Genomic DNA, 23,221 nt, shown 5'->3' with positions numbered 1-23,221 from the left:
GTGCTGCAGCCTACACCATCGCTGGCGACTCACGGCAGCCCAGCTCCAGGATGAGCTATTGTTCAGCATCTTAGCTGTAGAGGGCAGTGTCACTGGCCCTCATATGTGGCATCCGAACCGGGCCCTCTGGTGTCCCAAGCCAGCTCTGAACCATCGCACCACTCGGCCGGCCCCAGGCTGAGGCTCTTGACCTCTATCTTCGATGCCTCGACAAAAAGAATCTTAGAAACCATCTCCTTCAGTGGTTTTCAAACTGTACTATTGAGTCCCAAAGAAATCTCAGGGCTGCGGGGTGGGGGTGGTGCTTGAGCACCACCACGGCAGCACCCAAGTCTGTCTGCTTTACATGCTGGCTTTCAGAGAGTCCTAAGAAAGGATTCCATAGCTGATAAAGATGGTGAACCACTTCTCCAGAGCACCTCCTTCCTACTAAAAGGGAAACCAACATCCACAGGGGTCTAGGACCTCACCCAAGATCAGCAGCAGTGGAGTCAGTGCTAGAAGCTGGCCCTGGCTCTGACTCATTCCACAATGCTGCACAGCCTACACTGCCCGGTCACAGGCCCAAGGAGGGGAGCACATCAGGGACCACAGAGTCCTCCCTACCCTGGGCTAGGGGTCAAGTGAGGTGACCTCTGAGGCCCCTTTGTAACCCTAAGAGTCCAAGCTATACAAGCTCATGACTGAAACCGGTGTCCACTTTCTAAAGCAAGTATTTGAAAGGATAATACTTATTTGGATACCTAACTCCTTGCCAAGTTACATAAAAATGAAAGTTTGCTTCTATTTATTCCTCATAAAGTTGCCCCTGAGGGAAGAGGAAATAAAGTTGAGTTTGCTTCTAGTTCTGGTAAAGCTGACCCTGTGAAGGGCCCAACCTGAAAGCCCTGGGCCCCAGCAGTGGAGCTGGCTCACATATACTTAGCACTAGACATTTGATTGGCCTCAGCACATATAATCCTCACAGCCACCCACTGAGTTAAGCTCAAGTCTCCTCATTTACAGGTAAAGATGGAGGTTCAGAAAAGGTAAACACCCAGATCCCTGGCAGCAGCTTCGTGCTCGCTCCACTTACCCTCCTTTTCCTTGTTCAATGGCTCCCCAATGCATCGTTTCTGCATAAAGCAGTTATTTACAGGAGCTGCTTATTACTGTTGATTCCTAGTTACAGTGCAGCATAATAACCATGGACATATCATTAAGTATCTGTCATATTAACGTGGTCTCTTTTATTATATTCATCTTCATGTGTGCTTCATTTTTTGTTTGTTTGTTTGCTGCTGAGATAGCTTATTGTCCATCCAGAACTTCTACAAATTAAGAGATTTTGTTGTGGTCTTATAGCAACGATCCTGTTTTGCCTTTTCATTAAAAGTTTATACACGTATTTTTCTCCTCTCTGCATGTCATCTTTGTCTTCTGTAGGGCTCAGGGATTGTCTTGCAGAGACACAGTATTTGTCTTGAAGCGAACAACCTTCATCACCTATAGCCTGAGTCTCTAAACATACCAACTCTTCACTTTGCCCCAAGAGCAGCGAGTTTTATTTCTATCACAATTTATTCTTCTATAGTTATTTTAGAAACATGTATTTCTTACCTGAGGATATAGAGAGAAGGAATCTGATAACCTAAAAGAAGTGGGGTCTTCTTTGTTATACTGTCCAAACTTCTGACACTGTTGAAAGAAAATAGCAAAAAGGGGAAGAAAAAAACAAACCCTAAATTAGTGTCATCTGGAAAAATCCATGGATTAGGAGAGCTACGTTTTAATCTCAACTCTGCCACTGACTGACTGAATCCCAGACCTGTACTTCTCAGGCACAGACAGGCAGACATATCTGGATTGTTGTTAAAATGCAGATTCTGATTCGGCCGACCTTGGGAGGGCCTGGAAACCCTGCATGTCTAACCAGCTTCCAGGCCATGCTGGTCAAGGACCACCACTCTGACTAGTGAGGAGCTAGATGAGTTCTCAGATGCCTTTTCCATAAGAAAACCCTCTAAGACCATAAAATACTACCAATTATATACAAATCTTGACATTCTATCACTCTACAACTCAATTTTCTTCCTTTCAAATGCCAATTTCTGAAAAATTATTTCTCTTCCTGTCTTTATTTCTTCATTTCACACACTTTCTTTGGCCACTAGAGAATCAGATTACCCACCATGTAAGCAAAGCTTATCTCTGACAATCACTTTCTTCCTACTAAATCTGATGTCCTTGCCTAGTTCTCAACTTCCTGAACTCACTAACACCACGAGCCAAGTGACTACCCAAACTTCTCAGAAACTCTGTCCTTCAGCAGTTAAAATAGTACTTTGCTATTTTCCATTATCTCCCCAGCCAATCCTTCTCTGCTTTCTTCAACAGTACCTCATCTTCCTACTCCTCTTAACTATGGACTCCTTAGAGGTTAGTTCTTGGCCCCCTGCTCCTATGCTCACTGCTTCAGCTACAAATGAACACTAGAGCCAGACCAACGTCATTCAAATTCTTCCACTATGTCCAGTGCTGACCTCCACCTAACTACAGGATAGCTTTCCTTGGACATACTTTTGTAAGTTCATGCTCAGCCTATCAAAAATAAACTATTACACTAAAAAAAAAAAGATTCATCTTCCTTCACCTTAAAGCTACTCTGCTTTTCTATTTTCTATCTCACCGTCATTATCGCTGTTACCCACATTTGGAACTTTAGTCAATTTCAACTTACTGGTTTTTGATTTCACATATAGTTTCACCAAGTTTTATCAGTTCTTCCTTTAGCATTCATCCCGATTCCAAACGCCTCTTCCCCACTAATTATACTGCCGCCACCCTGGTCTCAGCTCTCTTGAGCTAGAAAGCCCCTTCACCGGTCTCCCTGACGGTAGCCTTCTCACTCTACAATTTACCTTATGTGGCAATGGTAAATGTAAACACGAGCATCACACTGCTGTCACAACCCTACTTAGGAATCACACGTAAGTCCTCTCTCTCTAACGTTAAGGCAGTGACTTAACTTTAAGACATTCCATAATCAAGTTGCACTTTCACTGCCTCTTTCCCCACTGCACAACTTGGCCTCTGTGACGGTGGTCTCGCCAATGACCCTCGCATATGCTGAAGTGCACAGCTACCTCCTCTGGACTCGGGCCCTCCACTTGGCAAGCCTTGCCTTCCCTGCTCCCACTATCCTACTCTTTTTTTTAGAAGACTTAATTCAAGGCTCATTTTCCACATGAAGCCTTTGCCAACATTTGGACCCTCTGCTCAATTTTTAAATTGTGTTTGAAATGTTCTGTAAAAGTGGTTCCATGAAATAGTAAGGGCAAACATACGCATAGGGCTAAAGAAAGTTAAACAGCTTTCTTTACTGGGCTTTCAGTGCCTCTGATCACAAATAGCTGCTGTGAATTTCCCAGAAGGTAAAATTATGAGGTATGGCAGTTATTGATTTATTGCCTCATGGCTCCAAATTTACCCTTTTGGCCTACTGTGATCTGGGCTCTTTAAAATGTTTTTCCTTTGCTGTCTGGCATGATGTTAAGCTCTGTCAGTAGAGGGTGCTGGAAGCAAGTGTTTGCTTCTGGGTTCCAGTGTGCTCCACTCAGCTGCTGCCCTGTGGCTTCCCCGCCCCCATGTGCTCCTGGTGAGACACTTTCCTGTGCACAGTCTTCCTTGGCACCCAGCCAAGATGGTGAATTTTCATCCAGTTCTGGAGGGTGAGTTTCTAATAAGTTCTTTGGCACACCATAGCAACTTCTCTGCCATGAGACTCAATGAGCCATGCTGTTCCCTTCCACCTAGGTCTAGACCCGCCCTGGGGGCAAGGGCAGTTCTGCCTTGGGTGCTCTAACTCTAAATTGACTGCTAGAAGCAGTGAGCAGCTGCCTCTTATCTGCTATTCCTATATTCTTTAGAGTTCCCTTTATTTCTTACTAGCCAATCCCTCATTATCCTAATCCCCTGTTGTGATAATTCTTTACATAAAATTCCATTTAAATTACTGTGTGGTTTCTCTCTTCTGATTAGACCCAGAATGACACATTAAGCATCTCCCTTACACTCACTGGGCCATGGACCCCTACTTGCAAAAAACAAAAAAATCTCTAAAATGTGGGGGAGAAATGCAGGCCAGTGTGACTCATCTAAGTCAATAATTCACATACATAGATTTGCGTCATTCTCTAATAAATGTCCTATGCGCGTTATTTCTTCCCAACTGTAATGTATGCTCTTGAGGAAAAATGCCTGTTTAATACTTGTTTCTTATCACTCTCAGAATGTCCAGTGTTTGGCATAAGGTAAGCATCTGATAAATTCTTGTTGACTGACTGTATAAAATAATAGGTTTAAGTGAGTTTTCTTTGCTCAAAAGTAGAGCAGAGACCAAAATGGAACCCAGTACAGTGTTCCCAACTTACCAGTCGGATCAGTTGTCGGTCCAGCCACCGCAGAACATCAGGCCCCTCTTCCGACTCAGCTCGGAACACTCCTAGCCGTGCCATCAAGACTGCTGCGGCCTCCTGGTCAAATGCTGCTTCTATGTGCTTGAGCTGACTCTGTGCATCTGCCCAACTGACAATTCCAGAGTTAGTACCATACTTACATTCAGGAGACCAGAAAGTCAGCTCTCCATTAAGATAAAGAAACATAAGTCTTGTTCCTTCATCTGAAACACAGATTCGAACTGCACTGTCAGTAAGGAATCACAGGAGTTATATATACATTTTCATTTTCCCTTATGATCTCTGAAGGCCATAAGCACAAAAGCAAAATTATACAGAATTTCCCAATATTCCACAACACATCATAAAAGTAGATACCCACAAGTTATGCCTCCAGCCAGTGTTCCTTTCTCTAGGTCAATCTTACAAAAATCTTCATGTTTACAAATTCACAAAATAACTTCCCCAACATCATGGTAGAAGAATTAGCACGTATACAAAAGTTTTCCACATGAATAAAGACACTGAACAAAGCTCAACGACAACATATAGACCAGGAATGGATATGAGCAACAAACAATAATCATATCCAAAATATATAAGAGATCCTCCAAATCAATGAAAAAGAAACAAGTTTCACAATGGGCAAAGGTTATCACAGAAGAAATACATATGGCCAATAAGCATGGAAAATGCTCAACCTATGAGAAATGGGAAAATACATATAAAAGTGACATATTGCTCCACATTTACATGTTAAAGACTTGATACTATCCATTATTAGTGAGGAGACAGGGCACTCTCCTTGCACTACTGGGGAGAATACAAATTAGCTTCTTAGAAGAGTAGTTTTGCATTATCCAAAATTACACTTCTGTGAAGTGACTGGAAAGAAATATTCATGTACACCAAGACCTAAATATATGAATGCAGCACTATTGGGAGGAAAATAGGACTTGAAATGACCTTTAATAGAGTGGTACATCCCATTCAAACCATTTAACACTATTCAGTCATTAAAATGAATGAGATAGAAGTTTATTACATACTGACATAGAAAATGTCATAACACACATTACTGATGAAAACTTATAACTGCACAGAAATGGGATTATGAAGTTGATTTAAATGTCAGTGCTGTAACAGCATTTTACCGCAGGGGAGGGTGGTCCAAGAGTCCTATTCTTTATATGCTTATGTGCTGCTTGAATCATTTATAAGGAGGATGTATTTATGGGTTACTTATCTATAAATAAAATAATGAAAGATAATTTTGAATGAACTTATTCCTACTGAAGGATGATTCCTCTAGGCAAGTGCCCATAGGCTTAACTGGGTTAAGTCAACAATGCCTCTTCCTCCTCTGATCAAATGAGCCAATGAGGATAGGCGAGAACCATTCCATGGAATTACAAAGATAAATTACCAGATGTTAAATTATCTCTTCAAAGGGAAAAACACTGGTCAGTGGCTCAACAGAAAGGAAACCAGTTTTGCTTACTTTCGGGCAATGGTGGTCACACGGATGCGTCTCTGGGTGCTGGAGTGTTGATAGTGCGTGACAAACTGGATGGCACCTCTGCCTCCTTGGGGGATCGGGGCATTGTGCTGGAGGGCAAGAGACCATAGACCCCATTACTGTTACAGGCATGACTCAAGCACAGTCATGCCCACTGTGCTCCTCCTAAAACAACTGGCATGGCAGTGACAGGGAGGTTCTTTTGAATTTTGAATGGTACACTTAAAATCTGGGCATTTCACTGTATATAACTTTTACCTCAAAAAAAAAAAGAACCACATTCAAATAAATACTGAACTCAATTAATGATATGCCATGCTAAAGGGTTTGGGGATGAAACACACCAATAACTGCAATTTGCTTTGAAGGGTATCAAAAATAAGATGGATTGGGCCAGCCTAGTGGCGCATTGGTTAAGAGCTGGCTTGGGACGCCAGCTCTGTGCGGCAGGACCCTGGTTTGGATCCCACATGAGGGCCAATGACACTGCCCTCTATAGCTAAGATGGTGAACAACAGCTCAACCTGGAGCTGGGCTGCCGTGAGTCGCCAGCGACGGCACAGGCTGCAGCCCCTCCTGCAGTGGGCTGCTATAAGCTACTATGTGTGGCCGGCAGCTGGTGTGAGCTGCCAAGAGCCGTCGTGAGCGGCCGTCCAGAGGCCAGCGACTGATCTGCCTTACCCGGGAAGAGCGCAATGATAATACCAACATGGGTCAGTGAAGCGACATCCTCCACAACTAGACTGAAGAACAAAAGGACAGCAACTTGTCTGTTCCCCTCCCCCAATTTCCCAATTTAAAAAAAAAAAAAAAAGATGGATAAATATATGATAAAGCAAATACAGTAAAATGTTAATTACAGATTGATTCCAAGTGGTGGGCATACGGGTGTTTACTGTATATGTCTTTTAATTTTTCTGTATTTTTTAATTTTTAAAAATAAAATATCGCAAAAAGATGTACTCAAAAATTCACCAACATTACAGTGGCTGGTAAATGCCATTACTCTTCTAAACAATAAAGTGAGAAAAGAAATTCGCTGTCCTACTCAGACAAAACCCTGGAATTAAAGAGACCATGCCAGACTGGTATCAGGTCAAACACAAGCCCAAAGCAGCATCAGTATGCAGAGACAGAAACCAGAGGCCACCAGTCTGTAATAAATCAGAAAGCACAACACTGAGACATGAATATTTGTGAAGAAATTCAACTTACCTGATTGACTACTTCAAAATAGATGCCAACTGTAGATGTGGGATCCAGGCCACAGATTTTCCACTGACTCGTGCCACCGACACCAAGCTCCTAGGGGTGAGAAGAGGAATTAAAAAACAAACAAAAAAGCTACTCCTATGGTTAACTGCTGATGAAAAGTACTAAGAGAAGGGTAAGCCCCTTAGAATATCTCATTCCAAGTGAAAATTTAAATTTAACTAAGTACAAATATGGACAAGAATAAGGTTTAACATTACATTTACAGTACTTTAAAATTAATTGTTTTATACTGGCACTCTGATCTCTCTTTCTCTCTACACACACACACACACACACACACACACACAGAGCACATAACACTGAAGTCAACTGAAAGAACCAAGTCAGCACTGAGGAAGAAGTAAATAGTAGCGTTGAGGAAGAAGTAAACAGTAGAAAAGAAAAAGAATTATCTGCTTAACTTGAAACTACATATAAATTCTTGGTAAGAGAATCGAGATTTTTATGGTATGAAGCTGCTTTTTACTGACTAGTTGAATGGCTTCCAGTGATAAATATGAGGTTCACAAAAATGTTTTAAGTATGCCATCTAGAAGAAAAGGCAGCAGGTGTCAAAAATACCTAGAATCACCAACCCCAAGATCATTGGACTCTGAAACATACATTCTATCATTCTAGAGATAGCAAGTTACACGTTTTAACACATCTCATCAAAATGAGGAATACCAGGGCTGGCCGAGGGGCGTGTTGGTTAAGAGCTGGCTTGGGATGCCAGCTCTGAGCAGCAGGGCCCCAGTTCGGATTCCACATGAGGGCCAGTGACACTGCCCTCTGCAACTAAGATGGTGAACAACAGCTCGACTTGTAGCTGGGCTGCCATGAGTCGCTGGCGAGGGCACAGGCTGCAGCCTCTGCTGCAGTGGGCTACCATAAGCTACTGTGAGTGGCCGGCAGCCAGCGTGGGTGGCTGGCAGCCGACATGAGCTGCCAAGAGCCACCGTAAGCGGCCGTCCAGAGACCGGCGACTGACTGCCTCATTTGGGAAGAGCGCAATGATAATACCAACATGGGCCAGTGAAGCAATGTCCTCCACAACTAGACTGAAGAACAAAAGGACAGCAACTTATCTGTCCCCCTTCCCCGATTTCCCAATGCTGGTCCCCTCCCCCAATTCCCCAATAAAATCTTTAGGAAAAAAAAAAATGAGGAATGCCATGCTAAAAAGTAATGGGGATTAAGCACTAAGGGAGTCATAATGTTTCTTCTACATTACTCTGAATCTACCCCAAACTGTACGCTATCAGGTGAGTACAGCTAATGCCAGTCTGGTCTATGAAGCCATGCTTGGAGCCTATGTAACTGGCCACAGAAAAAGCAAGCTCAAAGAGGTGATGGTCACAGAGGGAAGGGAAGATTCTTAAGGGAAATTACATAGCAGCTCTAAGGTGGGGAGTGGGAAGGACATATTCTGTTTCATCAGTATTTCCTAAGCAAGATCATGAGATGGATGGATTCATAAATATTCACCTTCCCTTTTGGTGGCCTTTTCTAAAAGAAGCAGGTAACATCTGGAAGAAGAGCTAAACCCAGGAAAAATGGCAAAGAAGTAAAAAGAAACTTGCATGCCTCCCTTTCTTGCCTTGCTAACCCTTTCTCCCGAATCTCTATCCATACCTACCAACTCCATTTTTACTATATAAAGCTTTTTTTTAAAGTTTCAAATGGGGGGATCAAGAGGTTCAGAGTATGCTACCACAAAATATGCCACTCTTATATAAGGATTCTTTTGAGCTGAATGCAATTAAAAAAAAAGCAGACACAAGAAAAATTCTCTGCCCTCCCCTCTCTACCAGGAAGGGCAGAATGATTATTAGTCACCAAAGACAACATTAGATGCTTGTCAGCCCAGAAATGGCACCAAAGGAATCTACAGAACAAACTTTGCTGAAAGAACATCATCTTCCATTAGTTTGTCCATATTATCTACTTTTCCACAAGTTGGTTCCCTAGAAGCTCAAAGTCCCTTTCCTCTATCTTGTCACTTTTCTACAAATTTATTGTTCTTTTGTTAAGATGCTATATAATCCCAAGTTCTAACCAGTCCGTGAAGTTACTCATCACTGAGTATGTATGTGTGATGTGTGTATGTGTGGTACACACATTAATAGACTTATTTGTTTTATTCTTATTAATCTGTCTTTTGTCAGTCTACTGTATTCTGCCATGTATAATGCGCACATTTTTGCCCAAATTTGTGAGGAAAACATAAGGATGTGCATTATACATGTCTAGTACTAATTCCTTATCTATATAAATGTTTTTAATTCTTTTATTTATGCTTACGAGTTAAAAGTGTAACTCTAGAAATCAATGATGAGATCCATATGCAAAATAATACCCTGGAATATGATAATTGGTTTTGCTGAACTTACAACAAACTTGCAACGATGAAGAGTTCTTGGCCTTCTATGATGTGTAAATATCATAAATTTGTTAGCAGTACATAAAATTTCTTGTACCTTCTATCTGTTCTTGTGTTTTGTAATTATTTGTTACATAAAGTTTCTTGTTCCATAATGTTAAAAAGTACATGCTAAAATTCCTTTATAATACAAGAACAAGTACCTAAATGTAAACAAATAAAATTTGAATTAAAAAATTAAAGCGAAATATTTTTTTCCCTGAAAGTTTGGGCCGAAAACATGGATGCACATTATACACTGCAAAATACGGTAATTTGCAGAGCCCTGAAGCTAAGATGGTTAGAAGAAAAAAGTCTTTTTCATCCCATACAGCTAAGGCCCAGCGTGACACAAACCCTCCACAGCTCTAAAACTACACTCACTAATATACAAATTCCTTACATAAGCATTTACCCTACCTTTATCAGAGGAACCATAAAGATAGAATTAGGAAATCACCATTTTATAATCTCCAATGAAATACATTGATTCAGTAAGGATAATCAATGGACGCTAAAACCATTAGGTGGAAGGCTGTTGACAAACAAGATATTCACACTGTGCTATAATCTCATTCAACCAATTTCTTGCTAATGATGGCAAAGGGGAAATGTGCCCTAATAACGGAAAGATACCAGGCAGTCATCATCTTCACCATACAACCTAACTCAGCTCCATTAACATAGGATGACAACCGAGCCAAAGTACCTCCTGATGAAACGCAGCACGAAGTACACAGATTATTCAGGAAGTACCATATGCTGGACAATACGACTTAGCCTGAATCTAAGCACACTTTCAAACCTAACTTTGACTTTACTGGAAATACATGGAGGATAGAAACATGTTAAACAGCACTGCAAGGAAACAATCAGACACATCGAAAATGTGGGATACTCTATTATAGAAAACACCTGGCACTGTCTCTTCAACAAATCAGTGTCATTAAATGAAACAAAACAAAAAAACAACAGGAAGGCTATTCCAGATTTAAAAAGACTAAAGATAATACCAAATGCAATGCCAGTTAGAGGGGGAAAAAACAGCTACATAGGGAATTTGGGATGAAATTAGGGAAAATGGGGATTAGATATTAAATGATAATAGGAAATTGTTTTCTTAGGTTTGATAACAATGTAGTAGAGAACATCCTTATTTTTAAATACATACTGAAGTAATGAAATATTGTCATGACGTCTGCAACTTGTTTTCAAAGGTTCCACAAAAACAGATCATAAAGCAAACATGCCAAGTAGATGATAATTAAATAGATAAAGCAAATACGGCAAAAAATGATGACACAGCAATTATGACAAAATGTGAATTACTGACTTTAAATGGTGGGTATACAGGAATTCATTATATTCTTTCTAAATTTCTCTGCATGTTTGAAAATTGTATTTTCCTCTGTTTTGCATCTTCTATCTCCCATCCAAAAATTTCATGGCTAGTGCCTACTGGGTCCTAGAACAGCTAATCAGTTTGTATTAATTCATAAAATTATCCTCTTAAACTACTTCATGAAGTCTTCATTAGGCAGATTTCAAGGCTATGGAAAATGTTTTGAATACGGCAGCCTTCCAAAGCCCTACCAGGAAATAGCGGTACAAGTCCCTTAGGACACTGGGGTAATGAGTGACTCATCAGATGGGCTTTGGGGCATCAACCTGCCTCACCCAGGGACTACAGGAATGTCCTCTCAAAAAGTCTCGCCTCTGTCAACTTCAACAAAAGTTTTATCTAAGGGGTCACAAAGTAAATGTTCATTACTGATGAAGACAAAGATAAAATCTACTGTGGATTTCCACTGTGCCAGGAACTGTTCCAAGTGCTTTACTTGAACTAACTCATTTAATCCTTCTAACAGTATAAAGTACAATACTATTATTATCTCCATTCCCAGACAGACATGGACTCCCAGACTGATTAGGTGCCTTATCCAAGCCACACTTATCCATGGTAAACCTGTGCACTGAATTCACATCTGGCTCTACAGTCCACCCTCTTGTTGAAGAGGACAATGAGGGAAAGACATGGCTATAACCCCAGCCCAGAACCACCCTGGACAGGCCTCACTGAACCAGTGGTTTATCTCTTGGCAGTAGGAGTATAATCAGAGGAAGCAGACCATCACCAAAGCCACCTCATCCTCTAGTAGTAGCTTTGTTCACATATACTCAAAATTTGCTACTCAAGGAACACAAATGTCTATACAAGTGTCGTCCACTGCCCAACCAACTCAAAATGATCTATGAGAAGTGAGACAAAGGTATCATCTCTAAGTGTAACTAGTAGACAGCTTTATGTCTGAAGGATTTTGTTGAATGTTTACCTTGACCTCAATAGAATGCCTGTGGCTCACTGGCACAGTAACTCAAGCATGGGTAGTGGGGTCAGGGGGACCTGGATTCTAGCTTCTCCATGCCAGCTCTAACCCTGAGCAAGACACTTAAATCTCTCTGAGCCTCAGTTTCCTCTTTTCTGACCCTTTAGACAGAGGGATGGATGGAAATGACACAACCTCTCAGACATTTCGCAACAAGTAACACAATGCAAAGTCCTCACACTCCGACATTTCCAATGAGCTAATCTCAGGGTACAGGAAGTGAAGGTGAAGGAGGGAGTTTTCCTTACACTTTCTGACACACATGGTCCTTTCACATTCAGAGATACACAAGGACCAATGGCTCCTGCAATCTTCAGTTCCCGAGAGGTCTAAAATAGAAGAGAATAAAGTTACAAATCATTGAGAATCACTCTGCTCTCATGAAGGTCACCACTAAAACTTAGAGGAAAAATACGGCAGCATTATTATTCCATCAGGAGAAAAACCCACATGGATTATGGTATACAAATGCTCTTACAAAGCTTTTTCAAGGCCACTGTGATCTGATTAAAACTTTAGTAAAGTCCTACTGTAGACACTGTATTATCTTTGTTCCAAAAACGATGCAGCATTTTCAACTTTCTCAACTTAGAAATTATTGTACACACAGAAGGCACAGTTGTTACTCTAACAAATACTACATTCTTTTCCAATTTCATGTAGTCATAATTACAATTTCTAATCAGTGAATATACTGTCTTGTGTTGCTTTAAAAATAGTTAATTCATGAACTCCAACATAATAACATGGCCAATAACCATATTTAAGACTTTTAAATTTGGAAGTCATCTCAGCAAAGTCCATTCTTCTTCATCTTAAAAAAAAGACAAACTCAAACATCTGAGAATGTTGTTTGAAGTTTAACCTAGATGATTTAATGATCATCTCCAATTCTCAAAGTAATAACTCCAATCCTATGTTCTAACAGACCCTTGTAATGTTTTCTCAATGACTTAGAATCAAGTATGTAGGGCTATCAGGCTTCATACAGAAAAACAAAACCCAAAACTCACAATCTGCACTATTTTAGAGCACCTCGGCTCCTTTCAGGTAGGCACTAAACATAAACTAAGGTTCTGTACATGCAGCAGCCCATTACTGACAGCTGGGTGGACACTCCACACTGCGTGGCTGCCTGTGCTCAGCCCACCATCCCTTCTAAGGCCTGTTGTCCTAAAGCAGGACACAGAAGAGCCTGCAGAGGAGCCAGACAACAATTTGTTTATTGGGTTGTTGGAAAAGTCATGACGTATTTTGTCTATGTTTTTCAAAAGTCATTTATTTATATAAGGAACAAAGATCAATCAATGATATATTGCCCGTTTTGTTCAATAACCTTTTACATCTTTCAGTGAGCGTCATAATCCTCGTTCATAGAAGGACCTGTCTTTATTTGCAAAAAACTCAACAAGGTGCTGATTCTGAATTCAATGTTATACCACATAAGGAGTTTTGAAGAAAGCGAAACAAGTGGAAGTCTAACGGCACAAGGTCAGGCGAGTATGGTGGGTGTGGCAACACATCCCATCCAAGCTCCAATAATTTTTTATGGGTGATCAAACTTGTGTGTGGTCTCACGTTGTCACGATGGAACACAACTCCTTTACAATTAACAAGCTCTGGATGTTTCTGGATGATGGATTCGTTCAAACTGTCCAACTGCAGACAGTACACATTCAAATTGATTGTTTGGTTCCTTGGTAGGAGCTCAAAAAACATGACACCTTTAAAATCCCATCACACTGACAGCATAACCTTCCTCTGATGAATGCCTGCTTTTGATGTCGTTTGAGGTGAATCATCACGTCGAGACCAAGACCATTTGCGCACCACATTGTTGTCAACAATCCACTTCTCATCACCAGTTATCAGTCGCTTCAAAAAAGGATCATTTTCCTCACGTTTCATGAGCATATTGCAGATGTTTATATGCACGATCAAATGCGGAACCCAAATATCGAGCTTGCTTACATATCCCAGCTTCTTCAGAGAGCCATGAACACTTGAATAATGGATGTTCAATGTTTCTGCAATCTCTAGTGTCATGTAACGGGTTTGACTCGATCAATGCCTTTATTTTGTCGTCATCAACCTCGGTGGGCCTCCCTGACTGAGAAGCGTCATTGAGATCAAAATCACCAGCACAGATTTTCATGAACTATTGCTGGCACTGACGTGCTTGTACAGCATTGCCACCATAAACTTTATGCAACTTTTCACAAGTTTGACACGCGTTCTTCCCTTTATGGAAGTAAAACAGTAAAATATGGCAAAAATGCAGTTTGGTCTTCCATCTTCAACTTGTTGTAAAATCTCCAAAACTCAACCAAATCGCTCAATTTTTTTAGAATGAAGCTAGAACTGTCAGCTGTCAAATGACATAGCAATAACATAGATGCGAATGACGCTAATACTTCCAAAAGTAAACTAGTGCCATCTGTCCCAAACATGTGTCATGACTTTTCCAACAACCCAATAAAACATTACTAACTATACAGGCCATCCTCAAGAAGTAAAGGGATAGAATAAATGAATACACTTTTTTTGGAACCTTTTAATTTACTTTTCGATGTACAGCAGGTTTAGGCTTCCGTAACTCTGACTATGAAATAAGTAAGAACACTTTTTCCATTAAAGTTTAAACTATCTATTGTACCTTTACTTCCAAAGTAGCACCAAATGCCATTCTGAAGTCTCCATTAAAATCTTTACTAAAAATTCTTTGGAATGTCTGCTTGAAGAGAGAAGTGTTGAAAGAATCTCCCATCATCATGTAGCCTCTAGGAAAGTAAAAAAAGTGAACATTTAGGATGATTGAAAGCCATTCAGATGCTCCCTCAATATTTACAAACAATTTGAAGAGGAAGAAGAAAAAAGGCACCATGTCCATAAAGGTGCTACTGACTAACTTAAATGGAAAACAGCAAGTTCAATTTGTACTTAGGAAAGATATTATTTTTAAAACTTTAAGAATTGAACGATTTACAACAGTTCTTTACCTTGATCACTGTAGTAGTTATACAAATTTATAGAGATGACAAATCTCACATAACTTTACATATACACATACAAAAAAAAAAAGAGTACATGTAAAAACTGGTGAAATCCATGTAAGGTCTGTATTGTGCCAATGTCAGTTTCCTAGTTTTGACACTGTACTGTATTTATGGCAGATGTTACCACTGGGAGTAGTTAGATGAACAGTATGAACAGACCTCTTTGCACTATTTTTACAATTTGTGAATCCACATTAAAAAACCAACAACAAAAAAACAAACCCCAAACCTCCAATCAATAAATCCACAGGTACAGGTTTAATTGATCATCATTAAGACAAAAAACATCCCGAACTCTTCTCATACTTCTTTGGTATGGAAAAACCACCCAGGCTTGTGGGAAATCCTTTTCAGGTTACTTCAATGCCTCAAAATGTTAAATCCTTGGACTTACATGAATTATTTTTTCTAGTTTATGAGTATCTACATTCATCTCTTTTTGAAGTTAGAAAATACTGTTCAAAATTTCAGCATTTCATGTATTTAGGGAGATGACCACAGCTTGATGCACTTTATACATCTAGCTGTTGATCATTAAACAGGATTAGAACTGGGAGGAACACAAGATTGTCTGGTCCAGCTACCTCAGAGTGTCTAACTCCTCCACTGACAGTGACTGCTTTTTGGCCCCAAATATCCAACCTCCACACTGTCCTTAGTCATGGGATCCATGGCTTCCTGGAATAAAGACTATATTTCCCAGCCTTCCTTGCATGTAGCCGTGACTCAGCTTTGCCTACTCGAAGTGGCCTTAGTGATTTGGTGAGGAGGGGGTGTTCTTTTTTTTTTTTTTTAAATTGGGGAATTGGGGGGATGGGAACAGCGTTGGGGAATTGGGGGAAGGGGAACAGACAAGTTGCTGTCATTTTGTTCTTCAGTCTAGTTGTGGAGGACGTTGCCCCACTGGACCAAGTTGGCACCATCATTGCACTCTTCCCGGGCAAGGCAGATCAGTCGCCGGCCCCTGGATGGCCGCTCACGCTGGCTGCTGGCTACACACAGTAGCCCATGGCAACCCACTGCAGCAGGGGCTGCAGCCCACACCGTCACCGGCAACTCACGGCAGCCCAGCTCCAGGTTGAGCTGTCGTCCAGCATCCCAGCCGTAGAGGGCAGCATCACTGGCCCTCATATGTGGGATCCAAACCGGGGCCCTCTGGCTTCCCAGGCCAGTTCTCAACCATCGCGCCACTCGGCCGGCCCGGAGGGGGTGTTCTTATGGGAAGGGGCATGTACTTCTTTGACCATTCCTCCTTCCTGCTGCTATACTTAGCTAGAGCCCAGCAACCATCTTGAACCACAGCTAGCACATTAAGGTGGTGGAGCAGCACAGGAGCCTCAGTCCCTGAGAAGGATGAAATCAATAATACCTGCCCTGACTGCCTACCTCCAATGAGAGAAAAATCTGTTTAGGGTTTTCTGTCATACTCACACAAACCTAATCCTGACTCACAACCACCGTCTAGAAAACCACCTGCCAAGTTATCATCTATTGGGTTGTTGAAAAAGTCATGCCACATTTCCGCAATGAAAAACAGAAAAAAATATGTCATGCTTTTCCAACAACCCACTAGATTAGACCCCTCCAGCATTGAGCATTTACACTCTCTAGAGGCAGTCCAGTCCGTGCTTGCACATGGTCTTCCTTTATACTGAGTAAAATTCTTGTTTCCCAGCAGCTTCCACTACTGGTTCTAGGGCTACCTCTCGATCACAAACAGAACAGATTCCTTCTCCAGAGGACAGGCCTGCAATTGCTGAATATACTTCTCATGCCCTGTCTGTCTTCAGCATCTTTTCTAGCTCCTTCAGTCACCCTCCACATGACACAGTTTCAGGTTCTCTCCTTCACTCTTACCGCTCCCCTTTGAGCATCTCCAGTTCATCTATACATTCCTTTTGAACTGAAATGCTCAGAATGGAAGATGCTATAATGGTGATAAGGTGTGACTAGCACCAAGGAAATCAAGACTATGACCTTCTTTGAAGATAATCGACTCCTATAACAAGTCTAGGATCACCTTGCCTTTGTTGGAAGTCATCTCAAACTGCTGGCTCGCTTTAGGTGAGCTATTAACTAAAATCTCTAAATCTTTTTTTTTTTTAATGTCACTGCTAACACATTTCCCTGATACTATATTTGTGCAAAAGGTGATGTGACCTAAATACGAAGTGATTCAGGAGTCAAAGGCCTCACTGAGAATCTGATGGAAGTGATGGTCCCTCTCCAAAGAACAAACAAACATACACATAAACCCTAGTGCACACACTGGGAAATGTTCACGAATACACTAAAGCTTTTGTGTAGATGCTCTAAGTCAAGAACTCCTAGAGGGCACTGGTAGGAGTTCATCTGATTAAATGTGGCTCACTGATACAGCTAGTGTCATTTGGGACTCCGCCACATAGCACGCCTGCTGCTCTCCAAGAAAGCTTCAGGTGACTTGGGTTCTATCTGCTACCCTCCCCTCTTTACTCAGTGAGGACCAGCAGCATCACCTGGGAGTTTAGAAATGCAGAATCTTGGACCAACCCAGAGCTCTACAGCAGTGCTTCTCAAGCTGTTTTGTGCACACAAATCACCTGGGATCTTATTCAAATGCCAGATTTGATTTGGTAGGTCCAGAGTCAGGCTCCAGTTGCTGTGTTTCCAACAAGCTCTCAGGTGGGCTGATGCAGCCTGCACTCAGCCATACTTAGCACTGAGCATTCACACTGATGGTTCTCAAATTCTGCTCTGCATGAGAATCACCTGGGAAACTAAAAAATGCTGATGTCCAGGCCATAACCCATGCTAATTAAGTCAGAAACTCTGGGACCAATACCCAAGACAACAATAGTTTTTCAAGTTCCCGAGGTGATTCTGATGTGTTGCTGGCTTGACCAGTGCTGCACATTAGTGGTTCACACACTTTTCACATGCATCAGAATTCCCTGGAGAGCTAGCTAAAACCAACTGCCAGGCTGCAGCTCCAGAGTTTCTGATTAAGGAGGTCTGGGGTGAGGTCGGAGGATGTACACTTCTCATCAGTCCTCAGGAGAGCCCCAAAGGTTGCTGGCTGGACACTTACTGTACTTTGAGAACTGTGGCTCTACACTGTGATCTGTGCGCATGATTTGGACTTAGGCTCTAAGTCAGTACACCCCGCAATGCAGCCTCCAGGCTTAGGGTGCACTTGATGTTAGTCATGAGGAAAGGTCACTAAGCCAAGTGAACACTTTCCTAACTGCTCTGCCATTCAGACCCAATTTCCCACCTTTTCACAAGGAAGTGCTGAAGGCCACATACTCCATGCTTGCTTTCCTGCTCTGGTATCTTTAATAACTCTAAGAAAAAAATGAAGTTACTCTGATATGATGTATTGAACCCTTGAGACCTCCTGCTCATCACTGTTTCTTCTTCCAGGAGGCTCACACACCTTCTCAGCCACTGAATCCGCAGCCCGGAGCTATCTGAAAGCTTATTTAAGTCAGCCTTGCCCATTCCTATAGTTCCATCACTTCTCACGTTTCCCAGGTGTTCGCTGTCAACATACCCAGTAAGATTTGCACAGCACTTCATCTCCAAAAGTCCAGTTTGATCCAGGGCACAAGCATAAATATCAATGCAGTGACCATTTGTAGCAGTTCGATTAGCAAGCATCTCATAATGCTGTGAACAGAGGAAAACTATCTTTATGAAACAGTAACATTATTCACTAAGCATGCCTTACTATACCAAAGGGATAAAATCAAATATAGGAATATGGAGATGAGATTTTTTTAAAACATCCAAATAAAATTAAAATCTAGTTTTCAATCTCAAAACAGTTCTGGTAGTTTTAACGCCACCCACTCTATGGTCTGAGTTGGGACAGTTAATTTAACAGCAGCCAAGATCTCCAAAGTCATCTAGGTAAGAACAACTTGCTGACCACAAAGCATGGCCTCAGCAAAGTGGCTGTCACTCCAGAGCAACCTAAGCCCAGCACTGGGTTACCACGACTACAGCCTGTATCCAGGAGCACCTACCTTGGTTGCCTTTTTCATGAAACGTGCATTATCTTTCTCAATATCATGCCAGGAACGAATAGGAACCTTTAATTCATCTCCAACCACCATGCCAGGCCCTTGGGTGGGGGGACCCCCAGTAAACAACATAATCCTGGCTCCTGTGTTTGGAAAAGTGCCCTAAAACAGTAAATGGCAGCATGTTAGAAGCATACAATCCCACCCCAAGTATATTTCTGTTTCCCTAAAAAAAAATACTACAAAGATGAGTTCTCATCAGTTGTACTACATACTGATGATATTGCAGAGTAATGCAGGTGACAATGCAGAGAAGCAGCGTTATCTTTTCCAACCTGAAGGTTTTGTATACTTTTATTAATTTACTGTGAGCCAATTGCCCTAATTGCTTTGTGTTTCTCATCAAAACTTTTGGTATTTTCAAAACATTGAGAAGCTCCTTCTTAGTGGATAATGGCTGAAGCACTTTCTGTTAATAGTCAGTTGACTTAGGTCGCAACTGATTTTCAAATAAGACCAATAAACACAACTTCTGAGAGCAAGCTTGCATGGTTTGAGGGGTCCTGGTAAATTCTGAGTTACCTCCAACAAGCCAACAGCAATTGACAAAGCAACACCAGTGGATCGCAAAGGTCTCTTTCCTTGAGTTACGGGCCATGGATCCTTCTGCAGCTCCCCAAGAAGGTCAGTGAGGTTCATGTCAATCTTTTGAACAGGCTGAAGAAATCTGCATGATTTTGAACAAACACATGAATCCTGGTTCAATAAAGTACTCTGGTCTTCAGCCCTAGGTGACACATAGATAACTGCTCTTCAAAATAATTATTCAGAGTAGAAAAAACTTGCAATTTTTTTTCTTCCAAGTTATCGCTAACTATAAACACAAAACAATTCAAAGCAATTTTATTCAAGAATATGTTTTAAAGCCTAATATATAGCAATTTATATACACAGCATGGAAAAAATAAATTTAAATAGGAGCAAATCATAAAGTTCACTCATGTAGACAATCCTCATCAATCTAAAGATTCATAGTTTGTGTTTCTCTTGAGCCATGGGAGTAATAGAGAAACACTGGTGTCTTACCAGAGTGCTAGGCTGTCCCAGCCGGTCACACAATGCATTTTATCATGTTTGCTGACGGTTAACCTGCCTGGCCCAGGACAGCCCCAGGCACTCAACAGGCTGAGTGAAGTAAGTGCTGCGTCTCAGGTTTGTCTGAGGACACCCAATAGAAGCCTTTTCCGTTTTCCCACTTAAGAATCAAAAAGGCAGTCAAGTGTCTAAGAGGAGGAGAATGATTGAATACAATGGTCTCAAAACCTTTATGATGATATAATGCTAACAGAAAAAGCATTCTGAGCAAACCCATCACATGTGAATGTGTATATATGTAAGTGACTGCATATTTAATTTAGTTATATACTATACACATACTGATGTGTTATACACATTATTAAATATTAAATAATGGTTAGGCTTAATAATTTATTTTTTTGCTCTAAAAATAAAAAACTAAAAGTTCTAACATTTTTCTTCCCTCACTCCAGTGGATTGCATTGCCCACTACTGTATGTGTAACACTCTATGTTGGTAGCTTACCTGCTAGAAACAAAAGGGTGCTCCTGCGGTTGAGCAGGTCTTGCTTGCTGCATGGACATGGCAGGTTTGGTCAGGCCCAGCATATCCTTAAAAAAAAAAAAAAAAAAAAAGACTCACTTCCCATAACAATGAAAGTGAAAGATTAATTAACTTTTAAGAAATACCTTTGTTTCTGCTTGTGTATAAGCAAAGCACAAACCTGTATTTGCTTTGCAGTTAGGTCCTTGGTCCCTCGAAAGACGTAACTTTTGGAGATTCCTTCACAGCTGAGTTCATGAACCTGCACCATCCTCCCAAACGTGATCAAACCCACCAGAGCGTCTGGAGGAAGGAGACTCAGGGACATTTGCAGGGATTCTTTGAGTGCTTGAAGGTCATCATCCTCTAGGCACGTGTCGACCACATAGAGGAAGATTAGAGGGGACTGTGGACCTCGCTTTATGAAAAGAAAAACAGCATAATAATCAATATATAAACAGATATATCCAGCTCTTTTTAAAGCAAATCAGGTATGTAAATAACAAGTCATCTATTATTTACTGTCAGAGGATAAGAACATCTAAACAAATCTCGACTTATCTCATTAAATGACAAGTTCTATTAAAACAAAGTAAAAACTATTTGTATTCCACAATTTATTCCATTTTTTAAAAGCCATCTATGTGCCACTATTCCAGGTCCTGGGATACATCAGCAAACCAAAAGAATAAAGATCCCTGCCTGGGGCAGGCTGAGTGGTGCGTTGGTTAAGAACTGGCTTGTGATGCCAGAGGACCCCGGTTTGAATCCCACATATGAGGATCAGTGACACTGCCCTCTACAGCTAAGATGCTGAATAACAGCTCGACCTGGAGCTGGGCTGCTGTGGGTCGCCTGAGATGGCATAGGCTGAAGTCCCCTGCTGCAATGGGTTGCCATAAGCTACCATGTGTAGCCGGCAGCCAGTGTAAGCAGCCAGCAACTACAGTGAGCGGCCATCCAGAGGCCGGCGACTGATCTGCCTCGCCCGGGAAGAGCGCAATGATGGTGCCAACTTGGGCCAGTGAAGCAACATCCTCCACAACTAGACTGAAGAACAAAACAACAGCAACTTGCCTGTTCCCCTTCCCCCGATTCCCCAGCACTGTTCCCATCCCCTAATTCCCCAATAAAAATCTTTAAAAAAAAAGAATAAAATATAAGTGGGCAAGGGCAAAACTAGGGAGAAGAGTTAAGAGACTTGCCCAGGACTTCAAATGAAAGGTGGTGGCTGGCCCAGAACAGGAGTAGTGGGGAGAAAGAAGTGGATGGATTCTGGATAGATTCTGAATATAGACCCAATGGGATTTCCTAATGGATTAGATGTGGGATGTGTGAGAGAGAGGGAGAGAAGTTAAGGCTTTTAAGCTGAACAACTAGAAGACAGAGTACCATCAACTGAAATGCAGAAGGCTGTGGAAGACAGGGTTTGAATTTAATCAGTGCTACCTTTTTTATAGCCTTCTCCCAAGACCTGCAAATAATGCACTCCATAACCTAATATTTAAGGATCTTGCTACCCTCACAACTTTATATCCCCCAGACATTTAAGAGACACAGAAGACAAAGCATTTAAAGAGAAACTCAGTATTATGCTCTTAAATGTGAGACAAAAAAGTTACCTGTATCACATACTCGATTGTAGAAAACTGGGGCATCAATTCAGCAGGCTGGTTCACCTCAGATATGCCTGTATAAGCTGGGGGAAACTGAAGAGAAAACAAAGCCATGTTTTATTAGAGCTGAGAGATATTTACGTTATACCTTTATTTTCCATTTGTAAAAATAGTTAATGACAATATATTAATTCTGAAAACACAATATATGCGTTACTAAAATACAAAAATCAAAATTTAAAATCTATAAACCTGCTTTATATTTATATCACATAACTTTTTTAAATTTTAGGTTATATTATAACTTATGATTTAAAAATGCACTACTAAAAGCCATTTCTTAAACACTGTCCTACAAATTAAGGGCAGAAATTTTAGCTGTCTCATCAATAGTTGATATGGAAGATAAAGCTTTTATTTGGGCTTATTATTTTAGCTGTTATCAATAAATACATGTTCATTGTAGAAAATTGCTAAGTACAGTAAAATATATAAAAAAAAAAATCCTCACAATCCTATCACCTAGTGGCTATTACTGTCAGCATCTTGGTATATTACCTCAGACCTTTTCTAAAGCACAGCTGAGGTTGTTGTGTATATACAATTTTGCAACCTGCCTTTTGTGCTTATCATAATGTCATACACGTTGTCTTTTGTTTTTAAACCTCCTTGCAAACATTTTAAATTTATAGCTTTTAGGTTGGTTTTATTTTTTTCCCCAAATTTTTTGTGGTAAAATACATATAAATTTCACCATCTTAATCTTCTTACTGTGTACAGTTCAGTGGTCTTACATTCATAATGTTGTGCAAGTGTCTCCACCATCCATCTCCAGAACGCTTTCATCTTACAGAACTTAATCTATTAAATAGTAACTCCCCATTATTCCCTCCCCCTAGTCCCT

General features: G+C 41.0%; 1 protein-coding gene across 3 annotated transcripts in view; it reads right to left on the bottom strand.

Annotated features, from left to right (window-relative positions):
• Positions 1–23,221, bottom strand: part of SEC23B (SEC23 homolog B, COPII component) — a 45,742-nt gene that overhangs the window by 16,740 nt on the left and 5,781 nt on the right. For all 3 annotated transcript variants that reach the window (XM_019653132.1, XM_019653130.1, XM_019653131.1), the window contains exons 4-15: positions 22,324–22,410; positions 20,883–21,119; positions 20,684–20,769; positions 19,664–19,808; positions 19,085–19,243; positions 18,610–18,725; positions 14,675–14,798; positions 12,267–12,347; positions 7,171–7,260; positions 5,938–6,044; positions 4,413–4,566; positions 1,600–1,677 (exon numbers count right to left, since the gene is read on the bottom strand). In XM_019653132.1, the coding sequence (XP_019508677.1) occupies positions 1,600–1,677; positions 4,413–4,566; positions 5,938–6,044; positions 7,171–7,260; positions 12,267–12,347; positions 14,675–14,798; positions 18,610–18,725; positions 19,085–19,243; positions 19,664–19,808; positions 20,684–20,769; positions 20,883–21,119; positions 22,324–22,410 (1,464 nt within the window). The remainder of the gene's footprint in view (positions 1–1,599; positions 1,678–4,412; positions 4,567–5,937; positions 6,045–7,170; positions 7,261–12,266; positions 12,348–14,674; positions 14,799–18,609; positions 18,726–19,084; positions 19,244–19,663; positions 19,809–20,683; positions 20,770–20,882; positions 21,120–22,323; positions 22,411–23,221) is intronic.

The sequence above is a fragment of the Hipposideros armiger genome, unplaced genomic scaffold (genome assembly GCF_001890085.2).
Source record: "Hipposideros armiger isolate ML-2016 unplaced genomic scaffold, ASM189008v1 scaffold_195, whole genome shotgun sequence".
NCBI lineage: Eukaryota > Metazoa > Chordata > Mammalia > Chiroptera > Hipposideridae > Hipposideros > Hipposideros armiger.
This window is presented reverse-complemented; position numbering and strand designations above follow the sequence as displayed.